We start from the raw sequence: 26,805 nt of genomic DNA on the forward strand, positions 1-26,805 counted from the left end.
GCTCTGAAGCGGGAGCAAGTAAGGAGCTTCTGTTTCCTCATCGGGGTTCTTCTTACCCTTCTCTCCCGAGCATGTAACGCAGACCACGTTAATCGATTTACTCGAAGGGAAATTAGCGTCGCAGATGGAGCTCCGAGCAACTTGATCCCTGCAGAAGATGAGAATAAAGAGGCTCATTTCAGCAGCAGGTAGAGACGAGACTTAAGTCGTGGAGTGGATGATGAATGTGCACGAAGATTAAAGGTGCAGCTTAATGCCATTATTCTGTTCATTGGACGTTAAACAAGTCGCAATTATTTTTACATGTGCTTAAAACAGTTTGTTTATTGCAGCATCTTCAATATTATCCAGTCTGATGTTTAAGGTTTATGTGGAAAAAATGATCTGTAATTTGTCCTGAAACATGGAATAATTCAGCTCTTGCTTCAGGGGAAAATAGCAAGAAAATAATATATATATACCACACGAAAAGATGTTTGTGAGAAATGTGTCATATTTGTTCCACTATTGCTGCTTTCAATATAAATACTACCTGTTGCAGGGCGTGCGGTTAGAAAACGTTTAATAACTGAAGCTTACTCACAAGCATCAACAGCGATCGCTGGCTTGTGATTTCATTCCTTCTCTCGCAGACACAGTGTGACGTTTTGATGCCACCGGTGTGTTTCTGCTGGAATGATTAATCATCACATGTTGGTCTTGTGCTGCAGAAACAACAGGTTTCAATCTCATGCACTGAAACAACAACAACAACAACAACAACAACGAAAACACAATGAATGGTCTAATTGTGTGCAGCCGACAATCTGCCACAGTTACAAATGTTCATAAAACCTGTTCTATTGTTGGCACCAAGTTGTCAGATTGTGTTTTCCCTCTGGCTGTGGACATGCTATTGGCAGTAGTGATATCCCACAATCAATTACATCGCCTGAGATTAATGTACATCCACCCACCCGCTAATAAATGTGGTGGTGTGGTGTGTCTGTGTGTGCGTGTGTGTGTGTGGGGGGGGGGGGGTTATGACTTCAGGACATGCAGAGTAATTTCCTTTGGTAGCGGAGCCTGATCAAACAAACATGAGGAATGCGTCTCCCAGAGAAACAAAGCGGTGCCATGAGACGGGAGGAAGGAGCAGAGATCGCTCCTCATCTCATCTGACATCTGATGGAAATGATTAAACGGATCTCATCTTTGCTCTCCTGGAAGGCGTGAAGACCGTATCCAGTGGAACGTCGTTTTAATTCTCCGCCAACTAATGAGAAAGTATTTTTGTATTAAAAGCCTTTTATGCCGAAGCCTTTTTTTATTGTTTGGTTTGTGTGTGCAGGTGAGATGCCATAATCCAAAGCGCCATGGACTCCTGGATCGCCCCGTCGTCTCCTCAGAACCTGTCGGAGAGCCTCGTGTATGACGGCTTCCTGCAGAGCAACGATTCCGACCTCCGTGGGAACTACACGGATCACAGCTTGGACCAAACCAGCATGGCCGTCATCACCTGCATGTACTTCCTGGTCTGCGCCGTGGGACTCTGCGGAAACGCCCTGGTGATCTACGTCATCCTGCGCTACGCCAAGATGAAGACGGTCACCAACATCTACATCCTGAACCTGGCGGTGGCCGACGTGCTGTTCATGCTGGGCCTGCCGTTCGTCGCCACCCAGCTGGCGCTGGTCCACTGGCCATTCGGCCCCGTGCTCTGCAGGGTGGTGATGACCGTCGACTCCCTGAACCAGTTCACCTCCATCTTCTGCCTGATGGTCATGAGCATCGACCGCTACCTCGCTGTGGTGCATCCCATTAAGTCCACCAAGTGGCGCAAGCCGCCCGTGGCCAAGGCCATCAACGTGGCGGTGTGGGGGGTGTCCCTGATCGTCAACCTGCCCATCGTCATCTACAGCGGCATCGTCACGAAGCAAGACGGCTGCTTCTGCACCATCGTGTGGCCCGAGCCTCAGGGGGCGTACTACACGGCCTTCGCGTTCTACACCTTCGTCCTGGGCTTCTTCCTGCCTCTCATGGTCATCTGCCTTTGCTACCTGCTCATCGTCGTCAAGGTGAAGTCTTCAGGCCTCCGCGTGGGCTCCTCCAAGAGGAAGCGCTCCGAGAGGAAGGTGACTCGGATGGTGTCCGTCGTGGTGGCGGTGTTCGTCTTCTGCTGGCTGCCGTTCTACGTCTTCAACGTCACCTCTGTCACCGGGACCATCAGCGCCACGCCCCTCCTGAGGAGCACCTTTGCTTTCGTGGTGGTTCTGGGATACGCCAACAGCTGCGCCAACCCCATCCTCTACGCCTTCCTCTCGGAGAACTTCAAGAAGAGTTTCCAGAACGTCCTGTGCCTCAAGAAGGTGGGCGGGCTGGACGAGGTCGAACGCAGCAACAGCCATCACGACAGGTCTCGCATGATAAATGACCCCACGGAGACGCAGAGCACGCTGCTGAACGGGGACCTGCAGACCAGCATCTGAGAGGAAGGTGACGGGACAGACGTCCGGCCCCTGAAGAGAGAGAGAGAGAGAGAGTGGCCCTTATACAGTAGGAAACAAGGAGCTCACAATGGTGGACACGTGGAATAGGCCTGTTCCATTACCTTTTTGCCACATTACTGGGCTTCCTTGGTTGTAAAAAAAATGTATATATATATTATTTGATGAAATGCTGATGCCATGATGCTTTCAAATGTTTGACCGTTTGCCCTGCGTACTGACTTTAAGGAAATGTGTATAGGGATGCAGAGACCTTAGATTCAAATCACACTTTGCAGCAGAGAGCCTGCGATAAGTTTCCATAGTTCTGTGTAAAAAAGAACGGCAAAGCAACGGGGTAATATGCTGTAAAACAAGACCGTTAAAACCGCCAACCTGACCACTGTTCCATGGTTTCACTGTACAGAAAACAGGCAACGGTTTATTTATTCTTATTTAGCTTTAAATGTACACATTTGATTTGTAAATAATTGATCATTTCCCCAGACATGCAGTAACGATTGCTTTCATGCAATTGGCTCAATGTAATGTGTGGCTCGTTTTACTTCTTATATAAATACATCAAATATAAATGTGAATATAAAAGTCAATGAATAGCTGCTTCATCATAATTACAAACATCTAACCGAAACTTTACTTTATACAGTATATCATGTGACAGTGACTGTCTATATAAAAAAATCCTAGACTGCATGATTCCAAACCATTCAGTCGGAATGCTGAGTGTATGTGTATATATATATGCTCATCTGAAGCTGTTCAGATGTTTTGTAAATTGTTATTTTCTGATTGGTCACTGGCTTGCAGGTCTAATCTGGAATGTCAGAACATTTGTTCCAGATATATTTGTTCCAGACAAATCTTTGTATGTGTGTCTTTGGCGATTGTATTCACCTATAGGACATCATAATTTACTGCACAGGGGTCTATAATATTTCCTCTTATTGTAAAAAAGAATTCTCGTGTATACCGGCTCTTAAGATTCTCTTAATACGCGACATGGATTTGTGAAGGGCTAGAACACTCATCTTCAAGAAGCTATGGCGTTCCTTTATCGCCACACCTTTCACTCTGTCATCCTGTAATATCCTGTCTGTCTCAGTCATCAAATTGCTCGCATTGGTCCCAGTCCAACGGTCTGACAAAATGTCAGTTACATAGTTTTGGAAATGTGTGTAGAGCTTCTTCATGTCAAATACACACGTGCAAACACGCACACACACACACTCCGGCACACGGCGAATCAGATTCTATATTCAGTCGCTCTCCTGTTGCACTGTAGACCTGGTTACCAGGAACGTAATGAAATACCGGTACTTGACATTCTGCATAGAAACAGGAGTGAGTGGGTAACATTCATCCTCTCACTGCTCACTGGCATAAGCACGACCTGCCTGTAGTCACGACGGCATCATCTTTGGAACATTAAATCTTATTAATATGAATAACACAAAAATAATGAAGACAACAGTGATTTACTGACTGGTTAAACATACACTTGTATAAGCATCCTTATGTTACTATGGTGATTATGATTCCAAATAAGATGGTTCATTTTTAGATTCGTTTTTTTATAGCTGCATTTCTTCAGACTGTTTATTACAGCGCCTCATATTCATCGTTTGCTGTGAGCCGATTACACCGAGAACACAATTGATGTAGCAAATGAAGCTTATTTATAACTGTGTTTAAATAAAGTGCAATAGTAGAGTGATATTTTTCAGATGGTGTAATATGACCAGAATTGTCCTTTTTAATGGAAAGAAAACTAAATAATGATTCTATTTTTTAGTTTGATTGTAAGTTTCAGTTTGAATTTCAAATCTTACTCTGTTCAAGTTTATTTTTTCCCCCACTGGAATTATTTTAGTTTTTTTTAAACAGGTCAACAAAACAATGTACGAATTAGACAATTTTGATGTAATCTTTCCAGTAACTTCAATCCTAACTTCGAAAATGTTTCTATGACTGAAGATGTATCCAGTAATTTTGTTTTAGACTCCAGTTTTGAACTTCCTGTTCGGGCCATAAGATGGTGCCAAACCCCCACACAGGACTCAATCTGCTCCGAGGACAAGAGACGCATAACTGACATTATTTGAAAAGCACAGTTTGTTTCACTGTGTTTTTACATCTCTAGAAGTAAAAGGCCCCGTTTCCTTGGGAACGCCTCTACCGGGACAAAATTCTCTTGGTTCTTCGTGCTGAGCAGTTTGCCACAACACTTGTCAATTTAATCCAGTGATTAAAACATCTGGGAAATACTCTAATGCGAGCAGGTGTGCAAGGAGAAATGGAACAAAAGACAAACGGCACATGAATATTCCAGTTCTGTTCCGGGTTTAATCACTGAAACGGATAATGAAGCTCCCGCTTCCTTCTCGTTTCTGCTCAGTCCCTGAATGTCCGTGGGTGGCCTTGAGTGCTTTGTGATACATCGATACCTATAGTGCGATCATTACAGAATGTGTGTGTTTTTTTACAGTTCAGAAACCCGCTGTTACCCTGAAGCTGAGGTTTAGCAGCAGACCAATGGATATGCATGTTTATTTTTTTCAATTACAGAGCAGCCAAACATCCAGGGGGTTGTGGCTTTTATGTGGCATTACTTTATGACAAGCTAAATCCCTCTTCTTATCCATGATACTTTTTAATTCTATTTTTTTAATACACATAATCAGTGATGCAACACAACGAACCACAACACCCTGATGTGTATGTGTATTACCTGAAGTCTGACATGACAGCATAGCGATTGAACAGAGTGCCGGGTTCGCGGCACTGCAGAGGCGAGGCGGGACTCACCGTGAACCAAACCGGTCTAGACCTGCCACCCAGTCGCCATAGCGAAGATTTAACACTGAGCCAGTCCGTGGCTGCACAGCGCCCATGCATGTGAAACACGTTTCATCACTGATGCGTTACACACGGACCATCTTCCCAATTACCAAACCGGACAATAAACAAATATCAAGATGGGCAGCAAGGCCTCGAGGCGTCATTGAGGGCAATACTTCACATTAAATAAGCTGCTCAGAGCTCAGTCGCATGCAGCGTTGTTAAAATGACATTTTTCTTTCCTTACACATTAGAACCAAGGTGTTTAACGAGGACGGCAGCAACATTACCGGGCCCTCCCCTGGGGGGGGGTTCAGGTATGACGTCTGCTCTCCATGATTCCGTACGAAACCCAAAGCTCACGTTCAAAACACATTTCATAAACAGCAAAAGGCGAGCAGATTCAATCGCCGCCGTCATCATCATGCCGACAATTCCACAAGAATGAAAGTATAATACGTCCGAAAACATTCCCGGGTTACCAGGACAGGGAGGGACATGTTGACCGTACTTAAAATATAAAAAAATAAAAATAAAAGACACTGAGAAGAACGATAAAATGAAAGCTCAAAATTCATTCAGGTGTTAAAAAAAATATATATAGATATTCCCTGCCCTCAATCAGACACAAAAATAAAACGATTAACACAGTAAATAATGGAACTTGAGCTCATTCGGGCTCAAAGCTGCTTGGTTTCCATGGCAGCACTTCCCCAGCCAGTGGCAAAGGCAGCATCTCTGAGCTTGCTCATATTGTTTTTTGTTTTTTTTATGTTCTTAGAAAATAGATGCATACTAGATTTATACAGTATTTCATAGTTAAAGTCACAAATGATAAGAATCATAACCGTACTTTTAAAAATGTTCTTGCAAAGTTCGTAACGCATTGATTCTATTGTTTTTTTCTTTCTTTTTTTTGTTCAGTTCCATATGCATAAGACAAAACACTTGAACAAGTTCAATGCTTGGTCAGTCGAAATGAGAGCACCATGGGTATGTGTGTGTGTGTGTGTGTGTCTCTTTCGGGGGTCAGAATACTGTAAGAAAGAAAGAAAAATCCAAATGTGCCCAATCATTCATGTTGAGACTGTCCCCTGCAGTAGGAGGGGGGTGGGGATGGGAGGGTAGGACAGAGAGTGTGAAGGGTGTGAGGCCTCTTCCTCGACCCTGACTCTTCTTCCTCCTCCTCCTCTCTCCATTCAGACTTGTTTTGAAGATGCCAAGGAATAGCTCAGTGCTTGTCTCTCTCTCTCTATCTCGCCATCTCTCTTTTAGAAAGTTGCATGATTTTTCACACGTCTCATGATTTGTGCCCCCCCAGAGGCGGAGGAGGAGGAGGAGACTGGCGCGTCGAGAGTTTCAGGTAGGTTGGTGTGTTTCTGTTTCGTCCTGTGCCCAGTTCCTCGAAGCTCACATTAGAAGCAGTGGTTTCCCCTCGTGGTCCAGAGGTTAACAAAAACTACTCGTACTCCAGGAACTGTTTATGGTAGAATAAGAGATACCTAAAGGGGGGGGGGGGGGGGGATAAAAAATAAATAAATACATCTAAAATATCTTGATTCAGATTACATTCTGAATAGCGTTTTTTAGCTACACCGCTAACATCTGCATTCCATTCTTACCCTTCGCTATCAAGCACATCTTTAATGCTGGCCTTGGTGATTATCGCGTCGTCGCATTTGAACCACTGATCTTTGTGCTGCCGGATGAAGCTGGTGTAGTGACCACTTTCTAGCGTGCCTTGGTGGTTAACCACCGCAAACAAGGAATACCTGCAAATAAAAGGCAAGGCAAATGTGATTTAGGTTTATACAATTATCCGCTAACCTAACATTACCCTCCCCGTGGACTCCTTTATTTACCTTGAACCCCCCCCCCATACTGTCGTTTCTCATGATTCCCCTTTTGTGCATTCAACCCTCATTTAAGGGGCAGCTCGTGTTCAGACTCTTGTCTTCTCTACAGCAACCAGTCAATATAGGATTAAGACTAATCTTCAAATAAAATTCCCTAGAAATGAAAGCTATCCTACCTGTAAGGATGCAGCTCTTAAAAGGCTTATAAAGTGATTTAATTTGGGGACGTCACACAGCAGTTGTCATGGTGATGCAGCAAAGTGTAATGAAATCAATCAGCTATGGGGTTTTTAAAAAAGGTACTCACTTATTATCGTTGTTTAATACATCAACCGTCTGCTGATACTGTCCGTTCATTCTGCTGTCTTTACTGCAGGAAACAGAACAACCAAGATGTGAACTTTTTTATTTTATTTACGTATTATTCATGTATAAAACAAGCGACAGTGACACATATATCCACTAGGGGGCAGAACCGTCCTCTCAATGAAAAGCTGGCAGCTTCCCTGCCCTCTTCATGATCTTTGGATTTCTGGGAGCTGAATGGATGCTGCAGCCACAGGGGTGGGGCTGCTGCTTGCTCGACTGGCACCAGAATGTATCCATTGAGAGAATATAACGATGGTTTCATGGCAAAGATGCAAATGTATGCAGGGAGCAGTTACAATATGGATAATCAGCCATAAAGTATGTGTGTGTAAATATTAGCAAAACAGTCAAATAATCTTCTACAGGGTGTTTTAGGCATTCCTTGTTTATTTCTATCGAGATGGAAACACTGGTAGGACAAGACTCATTGGTCCAGAGAGTCTAAAGAGGGTGGAGTCTTACCTGGATGCCATGAAAGGCGTCATGTCCAACTCTAAAGGGAAGGAAACGTATGTAGTGATCTTTCTCCGCAGTTTGGCAGAGTGCTCAAACCGCTGGGGATGACCGGTGGTGGTGGGGGGGGGCAAGTAAAAGAGAGGAAGGGGGAAAGAGAAAGAGAGAGAGAGTTGGGGGAGGGGAGAAGACACATATAGATAAAACAGCATCAGTATCACAACGCAGGAAATGAAATACAACCACCCAAAATGTAGAAATGCATGTTTCCAACATGGACATCCTGCATTTAAACGTTGAGGACAACACAATAACAGGCTCGGATTGGACTTAGACAATCTTCTTGCAGCCTGTTCCTATGAATATCATAAATACCTTATGGGCCTGCATATAAATAATATATGACAATGCAAGACTGGGCGAGTCGTTAAAATCATAGGTGTCACGGGACTCTGAAACGCTTACACGGGAAGAGGTAATGCACCAACAACGGAATCAAACCATCAAGTTACCCCATCAGCAAGCAACGCACCAGACAGCAGCAACTTCCCCGCCTCACACAGACAGGGAAGATGGCTCATACTCATTACAGCAGATACATCTATTTGAAGTAAATCTGCAAGAATGCGCTCCTGCTGCTTTTCATTAATGATGAATGATACAAAGAATCTACTCTTAAATAGTGGATGATAATGCTAGCGATTTTTTGCTCGGCTCACTTTGAGGTGGAAACATGCTACGATGGGGAGCTTCTTCATTGTGAGCTGTTTGGTGGACTCCTGGTAACTATGGCAGCCACCACACTTGATCTTGGCACTGCTTCCGAGATGCTCGGGCCGTGTAAACCTGCAGCAAGAGGGATGTAATAAAAGAGAAGAAGCGCAGCGCGTGAGAGAGGACGCAAGGCAAACAGGAAGTAAATGCAGAAGATGACGATATTGGCCTTTATTATTTGATCTTGCCTTCAGCACCCCGAGGGCACAGAGTCACAGTCCCATAAGCTGACAGTGACGTGAAGTTGATTTGGCAATATGTAAAGAATCGCATCAAGTCTGTCTGGTGCAGCCAATCTGTGGCTCAGCTTAGCCAACCCCTGCAGCCACAACACCAGTTCTGTACCTTTAAGAGACTTGATGCAGCAGCTATGGGTGTGTGAGGAACCGCAGTAAAAAAAAAAAGGAAGGAGGCAAGAGAAACAGAGGGGGAGGATGAGACAAATGCGGGAGATAGGGAGGAGGTGCATGTGGAAAAAAAAAAGAATTAGGCAGAGAGGAGCAGGAATGAAATAAGATAAGGAGGAAGGAAAATAAATTGCAAGAATGAAGAGCACGGAGAGGAGACATGAGAGGTCACACCTGCTCTGCCAACCTGGTTGTGGGCTGATATACAGGTTTCTGTGCTTGAGCAGAACCCACACGTGACCCCCCCCCCCCTCGCACAGACAGAGGGATGGCTGAAATTGATTTCAGGAAAAGTGACCGACTGATAACCTCAAATGTGGAGGAATGGAGGGCAAAAAAGGAACGTAAGAAAATACATATTAAGTGGCAGAGCTGTCTTTCTCGTCACATTTTGTGAATGTAATTCATTCTTAACCTGACAAACATTTAATATAATAAGCGCTATTATGCATTAGCACAGTGGAACACATCGAGCGTATAAAGTGCCTCTGAGCAACACCATTGGATCATTTAAAGCCTCGGCCAACCGGGAATTTAATTTGCTGGGCTTTTTTTGTGCAGATGGAGGAAAAAACAAAGAAACCTGGCAGGCAGGGAAAAGGACAAGCAGCCTGGTGTCAGCTGAGAGCATGCTAGGGTTAGCCGTACCTTCGTAGGCAGTCAGTGAGCGTGGTGGACCCCGACAGGTGGCTCTCTCCGTTCACCGTGCTGCCATCCCCCCCAGGGCTGAGGGGCCAGAAGGGCGTGGATGAGCCGGGAAGGTCCAGACTGATGTCCCAGAATGGATCTATCGTTGTCGAAACCCCACTTGAGGGAGGAGGGGGGCAACAACAGCAAAAAAAGAGAAGGGCTGATGAAGATGCTTATTAAACTGATGTACTGTTTAAAAAAAAAATGGCATCACAAGATCTTGATACACAACCTCTGATCGTGATTTCGTGAAAGCCCACTGATAGAGTTAGCCCGTGCACGTGCATATGCACGAGCCATTTGGGGCCATTTGCAATTCAATGAAGCGTTACGTCAGAGAAGATTGGCTTTAACAAAAAGGAATTTGTGCTATTTGAGGACAAACAGTGTGATGGACTGCAACCTGGGCAGAGCGGAGGCTTCTGCGTAGCGTTAACGTTCATTAGATGAGTCGGCGGGTGGATAGAAACGTACTCATGATGGTGAGAAAGCAATCTGCAGCCACGCTGCGCCGCTTTGGGGGTATTTGTGTTTGAAAAGTGGAGCATTTCCTGTTGATTAACTACAAATAAGAAGAATCCGTAGCGTTCATAATGTCAACGAAGGGACGGTAGCGGAGACAGTTAACCTCGTGCAGCTCTGCTTGCTCGCCACTCCGGCGAGGTGCTTTGCGGTTCAGTGCAGTTCGGGAGGGGGGGGGGGCAGGATACACATCCCTTGTGTCGCTGTGTCTAGACACCCCCCCTCGCTTAGAGCAGCTCATCGAGGACTGGGCTTTTAAATTAAAGCAGTGGTTCTGCCACTCCGACAGGATGGGTGGTGTCCAATCAATCAAGCCACAGTGGTCGGAGACCACTGTGGCTTTAGAGCAGACGGGACAGACGGGTGGTGGATGAATGGGTAAACGTAAGAAAGGAGGGAGAAGTGATGCAGCTAGTGATGCATGGCTCTGACAAATGGAACAGATAGCGCACGTCCCAGGTGGGCATTTGTCTCTGCTCCTTCACCCATCATGAAAATCACAAACTCACTGGCAAACTTGACAGGTAACATCTGATTGGAGGCCCCCGGTGAAGATTTGGTCGATGATGCAGTTACAGTGGTTTGGGTTGTTGGCCTTCTTCCCGTTGTCGTCTCCTGTAGAACACGAAACGCAGACATTTTAGACACAGCCATAGACGAGAAAAGCACTCAGAGAGCGCAGACCTCATTCCCCTCATAATTGGATTTACACCGTCCACATGGTGTTCTGGATCATCACCAAAAGGCTCTAAATTGTTCTTGGTATCTTTATGCACAAACCATGAAAAGTAGAAGCGAATCAGAGTTGATGTGTATTTGTAACAGAGTTGTGAATGTGTAAACGGGGTTTTCAATGTTAAAATTAAATATTTTTTCCTAATCTCATTCTGGATCCGATCCGGATGAAACTCGGTGCCGAGATAGAGGCCCCCACCCTACATGACTGTGTCAAATTCCATAAACATCGGTCAATAATCAACCGATATATTGAGGAAGACATTTTGACGCTCCAATGACTGCAATGTTACAAAACATTTCAAACTGGTCCATAATCAAAGATCCCTCCTGGATCATCACCAAAACGTCTGTTCCCAGTAACATTCCAAATATGTCCTGAAAATGTCATCAAGATCCGTGCAGAACATTGAGTTATCCTGCCAACGGACGGACAGGCAGACAGACGGCGGTGATGACATCACCTCCTCGACGGGGGTAATAACACACTCCTAAGCACCTCAGGAGGAGTCCATAGCCGTCCTTCTCACATTACCATTCCCCCGCAGCAGAGCCCGCCTGCCACTCCCCCCCCCCCTAGATTCTCTATAGCTAATCGAAGCGGGTCGTGCTGGAGGGTCCGTAGACGAGTCGGCCCATCATTTACTGCAGCAGGCCCTATTGACATTCCTCACACTGCTTGCGTCCCCCCCCCCCCTTGTCAGTCTCCTTCAGTATGCTTCCAATACAGTGAGGCACTTCGCTCCGTGGGTGGATGCGAGGCTATAGCTGGCTCAGCTTCCTTAAATGCTCCCAGATTTTTAGTCCCTCCATTTAAACGTCTTTGCTTTAAACGCGACGTGGATGCTGGGAATGTCTCTCCGATTGATTCTATCGCTTACTGATGGTGTCGCCTTTGCAGTGCCTATGCAGCACGTCCAACGCTGCGATGAGGAACTCGTGGGCGTCTTGCTGCTCGTAGCCTGCGAGGTGACGCGCGTGAGTCCACACCAGGTGCAGCAGCCGGAAGGGAATGTGGGGCGAACGGTGGCCCGAGTAGAACTGAGAGCGAGGAAGAAATTTGGAGAGATGGTGGGGGGGGGGAAGATGTCAGACTGGTTAGCCTATTTTTCCAGATTTTACTGGGTGCATTATATCGCGTCTTTGCAAATGCCATAGCTGCACTGCTTGTTGTCCTTCTATAATTCATTTCTGAACCATAAAAGAAGTGTTCTGTCAGTCCAGGTTATTTTCTGACTCCTGGTTTTCATCAGGTGTACGAATGAATTCCACCGTAAAAACGCCAGCTCAAAACAAAGCGTAGCCGCTGAGAGAGAGAGAGACGTGAGGCAAATGACAAAGACGACAAAGTGGATGGAAAATGGGTGCTCTTGGAGGGGGGAAAAACAAAACAAAAACAAAACATCCATCTTGGTTGCCATGGCGATTCGATTAAGTGAAGATCCAGATCAGGGAGCTGAGGGTGCAAACATCTAAGCAGGGCTCATTAATGCCCGAGAAGGGCTCTCATTTCTCGACACACGGACTCGGCGCGCGCATTGGTTTATCCTCCATAGTCTCCTTCTGAAATCTGATTGAGCTGCGACTCGGGTGGGTGGGGGGGGGGAAGCACGCTCCACTGACGTCTCTTGAACTCGGTTCCTTTTCACCACGCTGAGGGTGGATGACAAAGAGCGCGACATGAGGAGTGGCAAAAACATGGAGCGAGAGAGCGAGGCTGATAAAAGCGGGCCGCCTCTCACCTTCATCGAAGCAGCTCTGTGTGCGAATGCGTCTGAAGAGTCAAATATGGATTTTCTGATGATGATATGGAGGCGGGTTTTAAAAAAGGAACAAAGGCAGGGGATGGAAGATAGGAACCAAATCAAGAGAGTCGGGTACGACGGGTGAACGCAGAAGACGTTTCAGGGAGAATTCCATATAACGTGACTCTCATAATTCAATGTGAAATAAAAAAAATGGCCATTTATCCTTCTGGGTGACAGCGGCGACCCATCGTCTCCTCAGGACAGGGCTCTGTGTGTCTGGATGCACAAAGCTTCAATGACTCAATTTCATAATCGCACCACTTACCATCTGTGGGCCCACATATAGTGTGAAGTGAGAGGGTGTAAGGAAAGAAGGGAGGCAGTGTGGGAGCAGATCGGGCAGAAATTACATAATCAGAACAGATGAGACCCAAAACGCTAAACTTGTGTCAGCCGGGATTTAAAAGCTACAAGTGGGTGCCTTCACACACCTCTTTTTTGACAAGCTCTCATCTTGAAGGAAAACTTTTATTCCCCTTTGGTTTGTGCAATAGCACTCATGCGCCCCATAAACGTGTCCGTCGTACCTCCTGAAAGAGCTGCGACATCTCACACACCAGACAGGAGTTTGATTGCATATCGCATTTGTGTCTGTCGGAGAGAAAGAAGTCTCGCAGCAGTGGCGTGTGCGTCAGGGCCTGGACAATGCAGTTCATGAAACACGTGTTGCCCAGGTTTATTAACCCTCGTAAACCTGCGGGACAAGAAGAAGACAGCGACAACGGAGATGAGGGTTAAATATGCGGCGTGAAACCCAATCTTAGCAGCCGTGTTTATCATCGGTAGTTTGAGTTTAACAAAAAAGACATCTCATAATGTCAGATTCGGATCGATAATTTGTCTGGTGCAACTCTCAACTTTGAAAATACGTTTTTATTAGCTACAATTAATGTCACCGTATACATTTTACTCTCCAAGATTCAGATTGGGATCCAATTCCACACGGAATGCTGGAATGTCACAATTTCCCCAGCTTTCAGCATCTTTACTTTGGTTTGGCCCGTTTTTTTTTAATTTTTCATGATAAAGTGATAAGTGTTGAGAAAAAAAAAAGTAAGGCAGAATTCAACTACTAGATCCACCATGAAATTCAATCAACCTGTCCTTACCCTAAAGTCAACCCCACCCCGACACCACGTTTCATCAAAACCTGATGACAATTCTTTCAAATAAACGAACAAACGTGGATGAAGACATAACCTCCTGCAGCTCTCGGTGACGGAGCCAATCAGAGACTAAAGAGATGTTGCAGGCAGAAACAGAATTCAGGCCCAGTGCTCAGTTCTGGCTCCGTCGGCGTACTTTCTGTGGGGCTGCCTGTCCCATTGACCTTGGGAATCACTCTTAAATGCGAGGGTGACCCCAATTTCTCTTACACGAGAGGCATTTGTACAGACACACACATGCAACAACAAATAATTCCCAGAGTACACACACACACACACACTGTATCGGAATGAAAATCTTTTCTGGACTTGACAGTGCCGACCTATGGTACAGTTTGTTGTGATTTTCCTCCGCTTTGGATTGTGTCGTAGTAATTCTAGCTCCCGCTTCGTCGGCTCCCACGTTGTGAATTTCTCTCCTATGCCTGCAGATACAAAACAAAAACACACAAACGCATCAAGCTCTGAGATATCAGGTGGCCTCGCAACGAAAACCAAATTACATTTTTCTTTTTTTCATAGAAAACAAAATTATGTACCTTGCAATTTCCAGGCTTTCCTCTGTTCCTCTTTGGCAATCTGCTCCATGTCTTTGTCGTATATGTAGTCCTGACACACAAAACAATATATTCCGCCGTATAATAAGTCTATCGCTGGAAGTGGGAGGGAAAGGGAGGGAGACAAATTGAACCGCAATTAGAAATATATATATATATTTTTTACCACATTAACCACACATTGGGTCACTCATTCAAGACAACTGCTTCCTGTGCATGGTCCAGCGCCTCTCCCTCTTCTCCACCTCCAGCAGAGCGTTTCCATCTCCTTCCTTGCACTGAGCAATTAAGAGATTTGAGGGGAGCAGAGAAGGAAATGTGCATTTGTTTCCTACCCCTAGCTGGGCTTTCAAATAACACATCATCCTCTCCAGTCCATAGATACCTCATCTCTGTTGCCGTGACAACCTATTTTTAGCTTCGCCGGACATTTTTCTGTTTTTGCCGTACTACCCACACCGAGAAAAAATGAGCACATGCATCATAAATCTCCGACGCTCTTCTGTTGTCACGATTCCATGCGTGGATGTGCATGGTATAAGGCACAAAAGGAATGGTATTTGGGGGGGTGGGGGGGGCGAAGCAAGATCATCATCATCATGTCTTCTTCCCTGTGCGGTAAACCATGGTAACATCATTTCTGTCCTCTCTGGACAACAGCAACCCCCAAAGACAGAGAAATGAGAGTGATCTAAGTGGCTACAAGAGGAGGAAGATATACGAGACTACGGGTACAAAGCACGGACAGGAATTCATAACTCTTGCTCGCTTGAGTGAGGGGCAAGAGGAAACGATGAGAAGATGGGGTGGCAGAAGAAAAGGAGAGGCGAAAAGTATCGGATAGGAAAGGGAGGTTATTACCAAAATAAGATGAAACAATGTAGGAGGAGCGTTTTGAGGGGAGCGTGCTTCCTAGCCGACAAGGGGAGTTTGGATTCATTTGATGAGAGATGAATAAGGACAGAGCGCCAGTGTCAAGGAGGTTCCAAGAAAAGCTCAACGCTAACTAATGCTATAGTTTTGTGTGTGTGTGTGTGTGTGTGTGTGTGTGTCCAAACTGTTGAGGTGCAAGAAATCAATATAAGATCCTTTGTTAAACTGTGAAGCCACCCTACTGTCTGCCGTTCCCATATTTAGCTACCTGCGTCACAATATATCACCATCGAGCTCGTCAGCGTTGGCTTTTTATTCCCTACAAGCAGCACAGGGTTTCTAATGGGCGCGGATTTGTGATGTCAAACACCTCCTTGTTGCTGTAAGAGGGGAAGCGTACAAATTTAAACCCATGACATTTTACTAGATAAGACATTCCCCACCAGAATGGCAATGCACGGCGGCTAGAGAGAGGTTCAGCGCCTCTCCCGCTTAGAGGAGGAAGTTGCCCCAAAGTAATGCTGTAATCCTTCACTGGTAATAGCCGCTGCTGCAGTGGCCCACGGGGCTGCATGCGAATTGGAGGGCTGTGACGTGATGGGGCCGAGCCTTTGGATGTTAGGGGGGGGGGGGGGGGAGGACAATGCAGCTCGGAGGAGTGTGCGGCTTACCTAGATTGTGCCTCTTGTTTTTGGCGTGATCGTGGATGTGTTTCTTCGTAAAACAGCCGAAAAAGACACAGTAGAGACAAGAGTGGAGCCGGTTCAGGTGGGCGCCGCACATGTGACAGATACACGACTTGGCCTGGAGAGAAACACCAAGGGGGGGGACACATGAGGGGACAGTCAGTGCTGTGATAAAGTCCTGCTGGAAAGACAGGACAGACCCCCGCTAGGATATAAGGTAAAGCGTGACGGACGGACTAACAGAATTAGATTTTCATCTTCCAGTGTGTCACACAACCATTTGAAGGGCAGCAGTGCTCGAATGGTAAGACTATGGATTCTGTGGCCAAATCCAATGCTGTTGAATAGCAATATTTTTCCACGTTAAATCATACAGGGAGGGGCATGACGGGATTTCCTGCCAGGATCTGTCTGGAACACATGCCCAAAAGTAGCTGTGTTTGAGAACAGCGCGGCCCAGAGGTAACGCAGAGAAGATCCTATGTTGCTGGCAAAGCAGCAAAAAAGATGAAGGCGCAGGTTAAATTACACACATTGCAACGAACGTGAGTAGAAAGTGCAGAGAGAAGCGTCGTTAATCTCAAAAAGGAGAAATGGTGAACACAGTGACAGATTCTCAGGAGAAAGGTGATCCAAAGTCGCATTTCACTGTGTTTCCTTCATATTGATATATGGACAGATACCTAACTATGACACCGCAGAAATAAGCATGGCAAGTGTTATTGTGTCCTTTGTGTCCTTTGTTGCTGTAAGGAGTGTGTGTGAGCAGAACGCAGCGGCTAAAAGGCCAAGGCCACGGCAGATAAAGAAACTTCAGGATACATATTCCTGGGCTCAACAATGATATTCTTCATTATAATCAGTGAAAGAAAAGAGAGATAGTATCATCGGTTAATCAAGCCCCTGTTCAACGAGCAGAACGCAGACTTGGAATAATGTGAAATCTAATCTGCCCACAGTAACTTCCTGCTGCTTCTTAATCCACAAACGGTTTGTTTCACACAGTCATCCTATTACCTTAAAGCACGTTTACAAAGTTCAACGCCAGCATTTAGTTCAGATGTTATTTCATGCCGTCTTTTATCAAAGCGCTTCTCCGTTCATCTCAGAGCTCAAGATTAAAACATCCACTTTCTTCGGCACAAATCCACGTGCGAAATACAGTACTAAAAAAAAATGAATCCAATCAGCACCTAATCTTCTACAACAAACAGAATTTAGATTACCTATAAAATGATGGCATTATTATAGGATGCAATCTGTGAAGTGATGACACACACACACACACACACACACACACACTTTCGAGTAGAAGTAATGCTGCAGAAAGTGGGAGGAAGAGCTGTAATAAGGAAGAGCGAAAGTCTTTCAAGGTGCAGCTCCGCCGCCATGAATCGCCCACTCACAGGAGAGAAGACAGAAGGTAAGGAGGTCTTCAAGGTGATTAGCAACAAAACAAGGTGGAAACCACTGCTGGAGATTCACCAGGACGCCGTTTCTAGTACACATACTGTGAGAAAACTAACTACAAAGATGGTTTCAGATGAGCAGTGTGAATGGTGAAGACGCCGTCATGAACTAGTCCACAAAAGCACATTTTGCTTTTTCACCGGTACAAAAGAGGGAGGAGAAATCTTTCTCCACGCTGAGGAAAATCAAGTGCAGCAGTAAGTCACGCAATGAGCCGTGTACTTCGCACAACTGCGTATTCTAAAGTTTTGTATTCAACATGTATAATTTATGGATTTCATATGATTTATTTCATTTTATTCAAGCCCCCCCCACACACACACACACACACACCTCAATTAACCTTAACCCATGAATGCCTTTTGTTTCAGTTTACCAAACAAAGTTTCAGTCACTAATCCACATCACATTTGTGTGTGAAAAGCAACAGTAACAGCTGCTGCTCTAAATTTTTACTGTCACATCTTAAGGGAAACAACAACAACAACAACAACAACAAATTTCTACTACTAGATTTTTTTTTTATCTCTCTTTCAAAAAGTGACGAGACATCTGGACCCCTCCAGAATACATCATTAGCAGGAGTGGGTGGAAACTGTTGGAAACTGCATGAGCAGGTGAGGGAACGATTGAAATAACAGCACCATGCAGGCGTCTATTTTTACAGGCAAGTTGACAAGAAGGCACAGAAGCGATGCGATATTCATTTTGCTCGTGTCATGGTACGCTGGGGATTTGAGGATGTTAGACAAAACACCAGACGTGTACTTCCGCACGAGGCTGCAGAGACAGGCTGCAAAACTCATAGTCAGGCCTGTGTTTTGCTGGCCATTATTACGCGTGGGCTGGATTGTGATGACATTGCAGTGAAGGGGATATTCAGGCTCGCAGACCTTAAGCTCTGTGTTTTGATTCATATTGACGTATTCGCCAGCCTGCGTTGAATAAGGTGTGTGAGAGCCGAGGGGCATTATCACACGGGCGTGGGTGCTTTTCCAACATTGGTGGCGAATGACCGGAAGAAGCAGAAACTCTTTGATCATTTAAGGAAGGGCTGGAGCTGGAGTCATTGATATGGTAAGAGAGGAGAGGGGCAGTTGGTTTCTAGGCGGCTCTTGGTTCTAATTGATGTTTTTTTTGTTTTGTTTGCAAAATTACATGACATTACGCTGAAATTTAAATGTGCCCAAAACATTTAATTTGCTGACTGCCAACTTTTGCTGCCCCAATAAAGCTTGTGTGAGCTTCAATTGAACTCTGTATGGCAGTTTTTATAATGTGGATTGAAAAGGGTGACCTTTTACATGCTCCAGAACCGTGCTGCAGCCCGTCAGTGCCTTGGAAGGACAACGTTACTCCTTCCTTAGTCTACTCTAATCTCCACGTGACAATGGCTGGCCACCAAAAGGCACTCTCTGCTCATTTACTTCAGTCCACCAGTGGTTCACTGTAACCTCTGTTGACAATGACATGCTGCTTGGTCTCTGCAGGAGAACGTACTTTCCGCCTCATCCAAACGGATCAAAGTTGCGTTTGGGGATTTCTCTAGAGTGCAGTTCGGCCTCATACTGTCACAGACTGCTATAAGAACATTACAGCTGAAGGCTGAGTCACAAGCCGACAGACACCAACCCTTTATACTGTCCGGGAAGTGAAACGGAATAATAAAAACGTGAATGGACTGAAACGAAACTGGGACGTTCGCAGCGGAGTAGCGTTGATTTCCATGAGCAAAAATGCAGCCCAGTCTTTCTCTGGGGGTGCTTTCTTGATTTCAAGAGATCATAGGGTGAGGATGGAAAAGAGGCATTTCACATCCACTCACACATGGGGGGACCTCTTTGATCAAGTCTTGGACTCTCCACTTAGTGACATGGAAATGAGTCAGGAAAATAATGCATTTGTAATGAGATTAGATTAATATTTTTGTCCACACTCAGAACAAGATCATCCAGTACGTGATCGACGAGTAAAAAAATGTAACTTGAAAATATTTCTAAATACACAAAGATAGGAAATGAAAGTACTTTGGCTCAGGGATGAGGATGCATGAGGATGCAATTTGGATAATAACATCATATCCTGTGTTTGTAAAACTAATGGTAGGGCCGGTAACGGATCTGTTGTGATCTGATGCTATACAGAAAATGCAATAAATACATTATCATATATTTCACCTTTGAGAGGGGGCGGGGGGGTACTGCCCCCCCCCCCCCCCCCACCCACCCACCCAATGTAGCAGTATACACTGCAATATAGTTTACGTGGGGTTTTCAGCTTCATAGCATTACTTATAAACGTGACTTAAAAATTATTGTAGCTTGTAGGATAAAATAATTCAGAACTATACTAGAACTATATAAAGCCTGCACGAACAGGGGCATCCATCGCAATCAAACACTGAAGAATTAGGTTGTGCTAATATTCGGGTTTGATTGAATCCCTTTGAGCCAGACTGGCTACTGTGTTTATGCAAACTTGATCAGGGTGTTCGTAGAGGACGACACACGAAATGCAAAGGCTTATAAAAACTACCACATGAAGGAGTCGCAGAAAACACCACACAAAAACACTGAAGCGAACATTTGTCCAATTCCCCACCAGGGTGCAGACTGAAGAAGGCTGCAATGATAAATAGAAATCAACAATTGAAAACATTGACAAATGTGAGCGGAAACAGGGAACAATGCAGACCAGCTTTGTGTTTGTCAGCACAGATGGTTAATAGCCGAGCTCTAGCTTAGCAAAAGGCTATGTGATCCATTTGTCAAACCTTGATGCCAGATGCCCACAACAAGCCTGCTCTACTGACAGAGGGAAGGAACCTCAGAGGGGTCATGTTGGATTATTGCCAGGTCTAATGTTGATTTCTTCACTAAACATGAACAAAAATAATCTGGAATACTTAAAAGGACTATACCTGCATCTATAAAGACGGGTGTGTGTATATATATATATATATATATATATATATATATATATATATATATATATATATATAGCATTAAATGATCTTGAAACATCTAATGCAATCTTCACCTGTCTCTGAAGGATGGAGAAACATTGCTACAAAGCTGTCACTGGGTACCAAGATGTTAACAATGGGGAATAATTAGATGCCCACACTCGGAGAGATTGATTGATTGCCTTTTGGTCTTTGGCTTGGTCGGCCCCTGGAGAATGATTGACAGCTCATTAGCCAGATGGTGAGGAAAGGGGAGGACAGGACAGCCGCGTCGTTGGCTGGCTCAGGCCGTGACGTCAACGATGTCCAAAGCCTAATGGCCCCAGCCCGTGTTCAGCAGCCCAACAAACCTACTGGTGTGTCCAATTCTAGGTCTGAACTGGTCTTTGGTGGCAGATTGCTAAAGAATCACTAAACCAACCAGTGGCAAAAAAGGAAGAAATAAGTAAAATGACGTCTCAAATATACGGCAAAGATGGAAGATCTGTTGCGTGGCACACGCAAGCATAATCTGTACAATGACATTTGACATTCCAAATCATTTGCAGCACCTTCATACAATAAAAATGCACCGCTGAATGTCGCTTGGTACTCTACGCTGAGGTCGCATAATTGGGAAGCCATATCACGTCAAAAAAACAGAATGTGACGCATGACACGAGTGAGCTCAGAGGAAGTTCAAGACTCGCCTCATTTGTTTAGCAAATAACCCAAAAGACCTGCGAGTGGCAGCGACGGAAGAATTAGAGCCGGTTGGGGGGGGGGGCAGAATCCAAAATCTGACACCACCATCATTACTTTCCTAAGGCAATCTGAATTTGTAGTGAATATTTTGTCTATCCCCCCCCCCCCCAATTATATCAAGTACAGTAACGTGATCAGCATTTCCTTAGGCCTCCAGCAGTCGCAGTCAATTGTGAAGTAGATCGGATCAATGGTTTTCAAGGTGGCTGAATTACAAACGAAACAAAGACGGACAACAGCTGAATCATAGTCAGGGCGCTCATGCATGTCTGGTGATAGCCCAGGTGTGCAATGGCCTTTGATCCCGTCTTTTTCTTTGGTCAATTCGCCTTCTATGTGTTGGGAAGCTGCGTTATTACCAACATATCATAGTGTTGTCATTTATTTGCAGAACTTCAATGGGATAATAAAAACGCAATGAGGCTCTTGGCTGATTGCGGTTCGCAAACGGAAGCGAAAGTAAGGAAAACGGGAAGAAAACAAAAGGAAGGGAGTGAACCCGGAAGAGGAACAAGCAAGGGCTATGAAGAAGCCGAAGTAGCAGCTCATGATGCTACGAACATATGCTGATGAGGCAGCGTGAGGTTCTGCAGAGTGATGGGCAGCTGATCTGACAGAGATATGTTCACAGCACGGGAATCGGTCGCTCTCTGGGGTCGGATGTGCATCCGCCGTGTTTGTGGACGCCAGTGGCGAGGAGAGAGTAGAAAAGAGCAGCACGGGGAAGTGAATCATTGAAAATGTCCCTTTTTCCTACCTTTGAAATTCCCAGCAAGATCTAGTAAATTATGTTCAGTCATCTCTCTGGTCTCTTAACCCTTTGATCACAGTGACAGCTCTGAAAAATGCTACCAACCGCACCCATAATGCGGAAAATTTCCACTGAAAGATAATAGCTCCTCGGTTAAAACCGTGCGGCAGACTGCTTCATATCTGTTCCCGTAAACACCAACCCTACTCCTAAAGAGATACACAATTCATAATACCTATCCTGGAGGGAACGCCGCACCAGAAATAAACATCCCTGGCTTTTATGGGTATTATTACAACCTATAAATGATTAATATGAATGGAACTGGGATTGAAAAGGAGTGAGTTCAGTGCAAAGTTAGGGCAGGCACCTGCCGGCCATAATGTAATCCTCTCCGCAAGTCCGTTTAAATGGGAACTGGCAATATTTTGGAACATGAACCTCAACAATAAGAGGAAGCAAAAAATATGGGGCATCGAGATTGTCATAATCAAGTATAATCACTCACAGAGCTAGCACAAGTAAAGAAAAAAAAAAGATTAAGAAACAGGATTTCTAGTAAGATGGACGATAGAGCATATAGGAAAAATAAATAGATCCGGCTCCACATTCTGAAATGGAGATGATCTTTGTGAAATGACAAAGGGCGTTAGCAACCCCTCGGGCTACGTGGCACCACCAGCCAAAACCTTTGTGCTATTTGACGACCCTCGACGCACAGAACACTTTGGCCCAACCAGAATACAAGGCGGCTTCGAAGCATACATGAAAATCTTGTTTTAGCATCCAGTCGCATCAAAGACACCGAGTATCAGTTCTGACAGCAATACCAGCGAGTATGCGCTCGCATACAGTGTTAATGCAACCATAGAGTACGGGCTGATCCCAAGCCAGCGGAGGATTTCATGTTGGACGGATATGCCAGAAGAATTATTATCCAAATGTTCACTTATAAAGCCCACTGGTCAGCTCCCAAGTGGCACTGGGCCATGATGTCATCGCTACAGACTCTAATTTGAGACATTCAGCCATTTGTTGCTGGGGTGGGTTTGGGATTGTGCATGCAGAGCAGCAGACAGCTTTTTTTTTTTTTACACCAATACTCCTGCTCACCACTTGGGAATTGATTTTAGCCTGAGGTAGAGAGGGTGACGACAGCTCGCTCGGGACAGATGCGGAAATTTAAAAAAAAAATGAGAGAAAAGCAGTGGGAAATAGCAATTCAGAATGAAAGATGCTGGCAATGAAACGGAGTCTGCATACAACGTCAAAAATGAAGCTTCCCTCCGTCTGAGCATCCGTTCATGCAGCGGGTGCCTTTTTTCCCTACAGTACCTGCTGTGTCGCCGCCGCTGTTCTATGGTAAGCAGCGCGGTGATAAGCAGGCATGCTAGCATTCAGAGTAGCCCCTCAATGCGACTGTCATCTATTCAACCAAACATTGCGGCTTTGCAAGGATATTTAGGCTTTTTTTGTGTTACGCAATTGAAATATGCAGAGTGTTTGATGTTAAACGCACATCGCCTTCGAGCTCTGGTTATAATTCAGTGCAGAATAAACAATGACCGCTGAACCTCAGGAGAGCGCACCACCGGCGTATTACTAGAGAAGCACCTGCACTGCAGGACGGATTTGGTAGTTGGGTAGTCAGACACAACGCACGAACTCCAATCTAGCTACGCTACATTGCATTGGAGAGGACCCTTTATTCAGGAGCCGCTGTTGCCTCCTTTCTCTCTGTGTTATTTACCTATGCAATCAGTATTCAGGACATGATGGTCTGAGCAAAAGCACTATGTACACACCTCATCAGATAGCTGTTCAGCAAAATCATATAGCAGCCTGTAAGTATCAATCAAATGAACCAAAGGAGCTCAATAACTGCATTCCTTACTTCAGTAGCATGACCAATTTCTAAAGGAAACCCCCGAGATCACAGAACCTTGAAAAAGTGCATGCTAAATTCCGGATATGAAAGAACAACCACATAAGAAGATCATATATGTCTCTTGCATTGCATTAACTGCATTAATGCTGTCATAGATCAATAGAGGACAGAGTATGTCCAGTCAAGAACAGCCAATGGCAGTTTAAAGTGTGTAGAGCGCAGTTGACGGCTTAAGCGTTATATTGATATATAACTTATGAATGCCACCCATCCTTGATGATAACGACCACTAGAGTGCTTCAAATCTGGATAACTGGCACGCATGAAGCATGCCATCAAGGACATTGCGTGGTATGAAACATTGAGAGGGGGATTTTGCAAAAACCCTCATTTAACTTCCCTGCTTATTCCAACGTGGCAGAGACATTAAAGGGTTTCTGAGTAGTAGATCCCAGTTGAAAAGCGGCAGCCTGACTGTTGTAAACAATCTTGACCAAAACACGTTGAGAAGTATGATGTTGGTTGGAACGCTGCTGAAAATGAATTGATCGGACTGTTTAAACACCGTCTGATAACCTTTGATAAATGGATTCCACATTTTGACTGGCGCTCTTTAATTCTAATGTAAAGAAAAAGTGCAAAAAAGAACATTAATGTTGTTATAAAGAAAGCACGTCACTACGACGACGTGTAAACACAAAAAGCTTCAGCTATTGTGCACTAGCAACGTGCTTTAACGTACCAGCGATGTAGCCGTGCTATCCTACAAGTTTGTCAACTAAGGGCCAAATGCGAAATGTCCAAAAATCTTACCAGTATAAACAGAGCATTACAGGAGAAAGTGGGCATCATAAGCAGCTATGCAGGTTTGCATTCAGGCTTTAATTTAAAAGGCACTAGCACAATCAGCTACGTGAGGAAAAGGAAGAGAAAGCAAAGCCGGCTGTGAAAATAAGTATCAACTCACCAGCTCTGTCCATCCTCCATCACCCTGAAGCACCTATTTTATCACAACAACATGAAAATGTATCACATAAGAGGCATGGATTTTTGAAAACAGTCAATCAACTTACAAATGGTTGCTAATCCACACTGAAATACAAAGTTCAAGGCTTTACATATTTACATCATGGCGCGAAAGAAAAACAAAACACAAAAAGAGTTGATGCTGCCAAAAAAAGCTAAAAATAAATACACTGCAAGGCAGTCCAGTGATGACATCACGTTGTAGTGAGCTCCTCGGAAAGGGCCGAGCAAATGTGATGACTGCAATAATTGGGCAAACATGCAATCAGCTGACGTCCCACCGTCCACGTCCACGAGTGATTGAGTGGTACAGAAAAAAAAAAAAAAAACCTCCACTGATCTGGGATGGCGTGGGGGAGAGGGAGACCCGCTCAAGACGTCCATGTGGGGACACAATGGGTCCATTCGCTGGGGCAGCGTTAGCCACAACTGCGCTCAGCCCAAGTTTAGCCGTACCGCTCCAGCCTTGTGTCAAACAGAACCTCTGAACGAAGCCGGACAATCGGACTCACGGCAAGAATGCTGATTATCAGTTATTTTAAGCTTAAAAAAAAAAAAAAAAAAAAAGACTAGTGCGTGTTGCAGTTGTTGCCGAAGAAGCGAAGAATCTGCAGCACCGAGTCTTACTGGCTAATTTACATTACCGGCGATAACGTAGCTGGCTAGCCGGCACGAACAACTTTACTGCAGCGAGAGTCATTTCCAGCTTTTTATTCAGCCCGTTGCGTGATCGTGCTTCGCGTGGGACACCGCCTGCAACCGGAGCTCCGTGTCTGTCTGTGCCATATTGACTTTGTTGTTTAGGATAACATCGGTGTGGCTGTGTTGTTGTGTGTTTTTTTTTTTTTTTTTTTACCTTGCGTCTCCTCGTCTCAGCAGTACCGCTCCAAACAAAGCATTGGTATATGACCCGAAGATTTTGTTTCCAATTATCCACCTTATAACCGTTCACATGGGGGCATCCGGTCGGACTCATGACAGACAAAACATTCAGTTTTGGGGTTACAGGCGACAACAAAAAGTCTCCTGGATGATTCGATTGTCTAGCTTGGCTAGCACGAACAGTTCGTCCAGCTACGGTTTCCGTTTGGAGTAGGACAATCGATGTAGTATCCAAAATGCTCCTCGGGCATCTGACAAATGCGCTCTTTAAGTAATTAAAGACAATTATGTTCATGTAGCCAACTAACGGAATTATCACTTGACTAAAATTTCTTCTCCACTTGCTCTTTTGACAGGTGCCTTTTCCTTAAACCCGAGCTCCTTGTCCCAATCTCACGATTAGTTAGCTTTCTTTCCCTAGTTAGCCTGCTAACATTCAACTACAGCTTCGCAATGCCCGCCCAGCGCGAACCATGATTCGCCAACACAAAGCAGTGACGTCACTACGTTGGCTTCTGGCTACGTCGGGTGCGCTTGGTTTACAACACATTGTGTCCCGTTGTGGGTGGATTCAAGGTTTTCACCCAGAGGCGCGTCGATGACGTTTTATATTCAGGATGACACCCGAAACCCCCAAATAATCAAATAATGACCGTTATGATGCGAACCTGTTTCTTTCTAAACATAGTGTCGCCATTAACCGAATTGTTATTGTTTAACAGCGATGTAAATCGCTGTTAAATAACGAGCTTCTTCAGTTCTAAATGACCTGGTAGGGAGCCCAGCTATTATACTACAAATAACTAACAAAGGACCGAAACCACCTGGACTATATGAGTCATCAGGAGTCATTAATATT

The 26,805-nt window shown here is 44.9% G+C and overlaps 2 protein-coding genes across 2 annotated transcripts; one reads left to right on the top strand and one right to left on the bottom strand.

The window, feature by feature from the left end:
* The first annotated feature begins 1,355 nt into the window (after window positions 1-1,355).
* LOC137905316 (somatostatin receptor type 2-like) lies at window positions 1,356-2,468 on the top strand. The gene has a single exon (XM_068749541.1). It carries the CDS (start codon window positions 1,356-1,358, stop codon window positions 2,466-2,468), a length of 1,113 nt encoding a protein of 370 aa, XP_068605642.1.
* Window positions 2,469-6,702: 4,234 nt separating this feature from the next.
* LOC137905687 (ubiquitin carboxyl-terminal hydrolase 22-like) lies at window positions 6,703-26,040 on the bottom strand. The gene is made up of 14 exons (XM_068749931.1): window positions 25,921-26,040; window positions 25,006-25,038; window positions 16,206-16,338; window positions 14,644-14,757; window positions 14,428-14,529; window positions 13,466-13,632; window positions 12,012-12,171; window positions 10,905-11,010; window positions 9,832-9,990; window positions 8,722-8,848; window positions 8,012-8,103; window positions 7,488-7,550; window positions 6,947-7,096; window positions 6,703-6,826 (listed from the first exon to the last, which is right to left on the bottom strand). The coding sequence occupies exons 1-14, from the start codon at window positions 26,038-26,040 to the stop codon at window positions 6,784-6,786; spliced, it is 1,569 nt and encodes a 522-aa protein (XP_068606032.1). The 3' UTR covers window positions 6,703-6,783.
* Between the last annotated feature and the right edge of the window lie 765 nt (window positions 26,041-26,805).

Source organism: Brachionichthys hirsutus, chromosome 16 (genome assembly GCF_040956055.1).
Source record: "Brachionichthys hirsutus isolate HB-005 chromosome 16, CSIRO-AGI_Bhir_v1, whole genome shotgun sequence".
Lineage (NCBI taxonomy): Eukaryota > Metazoa > Chordata > Actinopteri > Lophiiformes > Brachionichthyidae > Brachionichthys > Brachionichthys hirsutus.

Coding starts and splice junctions, on each gene's coding strand:
- LOC137905316 (XM_068749541.1), top strand. CDS start 1,356: ATGGACTCCTGGATCGCCCCGTCGTCTCCTCAGAACCTGTCGGAGAGC.
- LOC137905687 (XM_068749931.1), bottom strand. CDS start 26,040: ATGAGTCCGACCGGATGCCCCCATGTGAACGGTTATAAGGTGGATAAT. Junction 11,011..12,011: donor CTGCAAAGGCGACACCATCA/GTAAGCGATAGA, acceptor CGTGTTCTACAG/GAGACGACAACGGGAAGAAG. Junction 6,827..6,946: donor GATGTGCTTGATAGCGAAGG/GTAAGAATGGAA, acceptor CCCCCCCTTTAG/GTATCTCTTATTCTACCATA.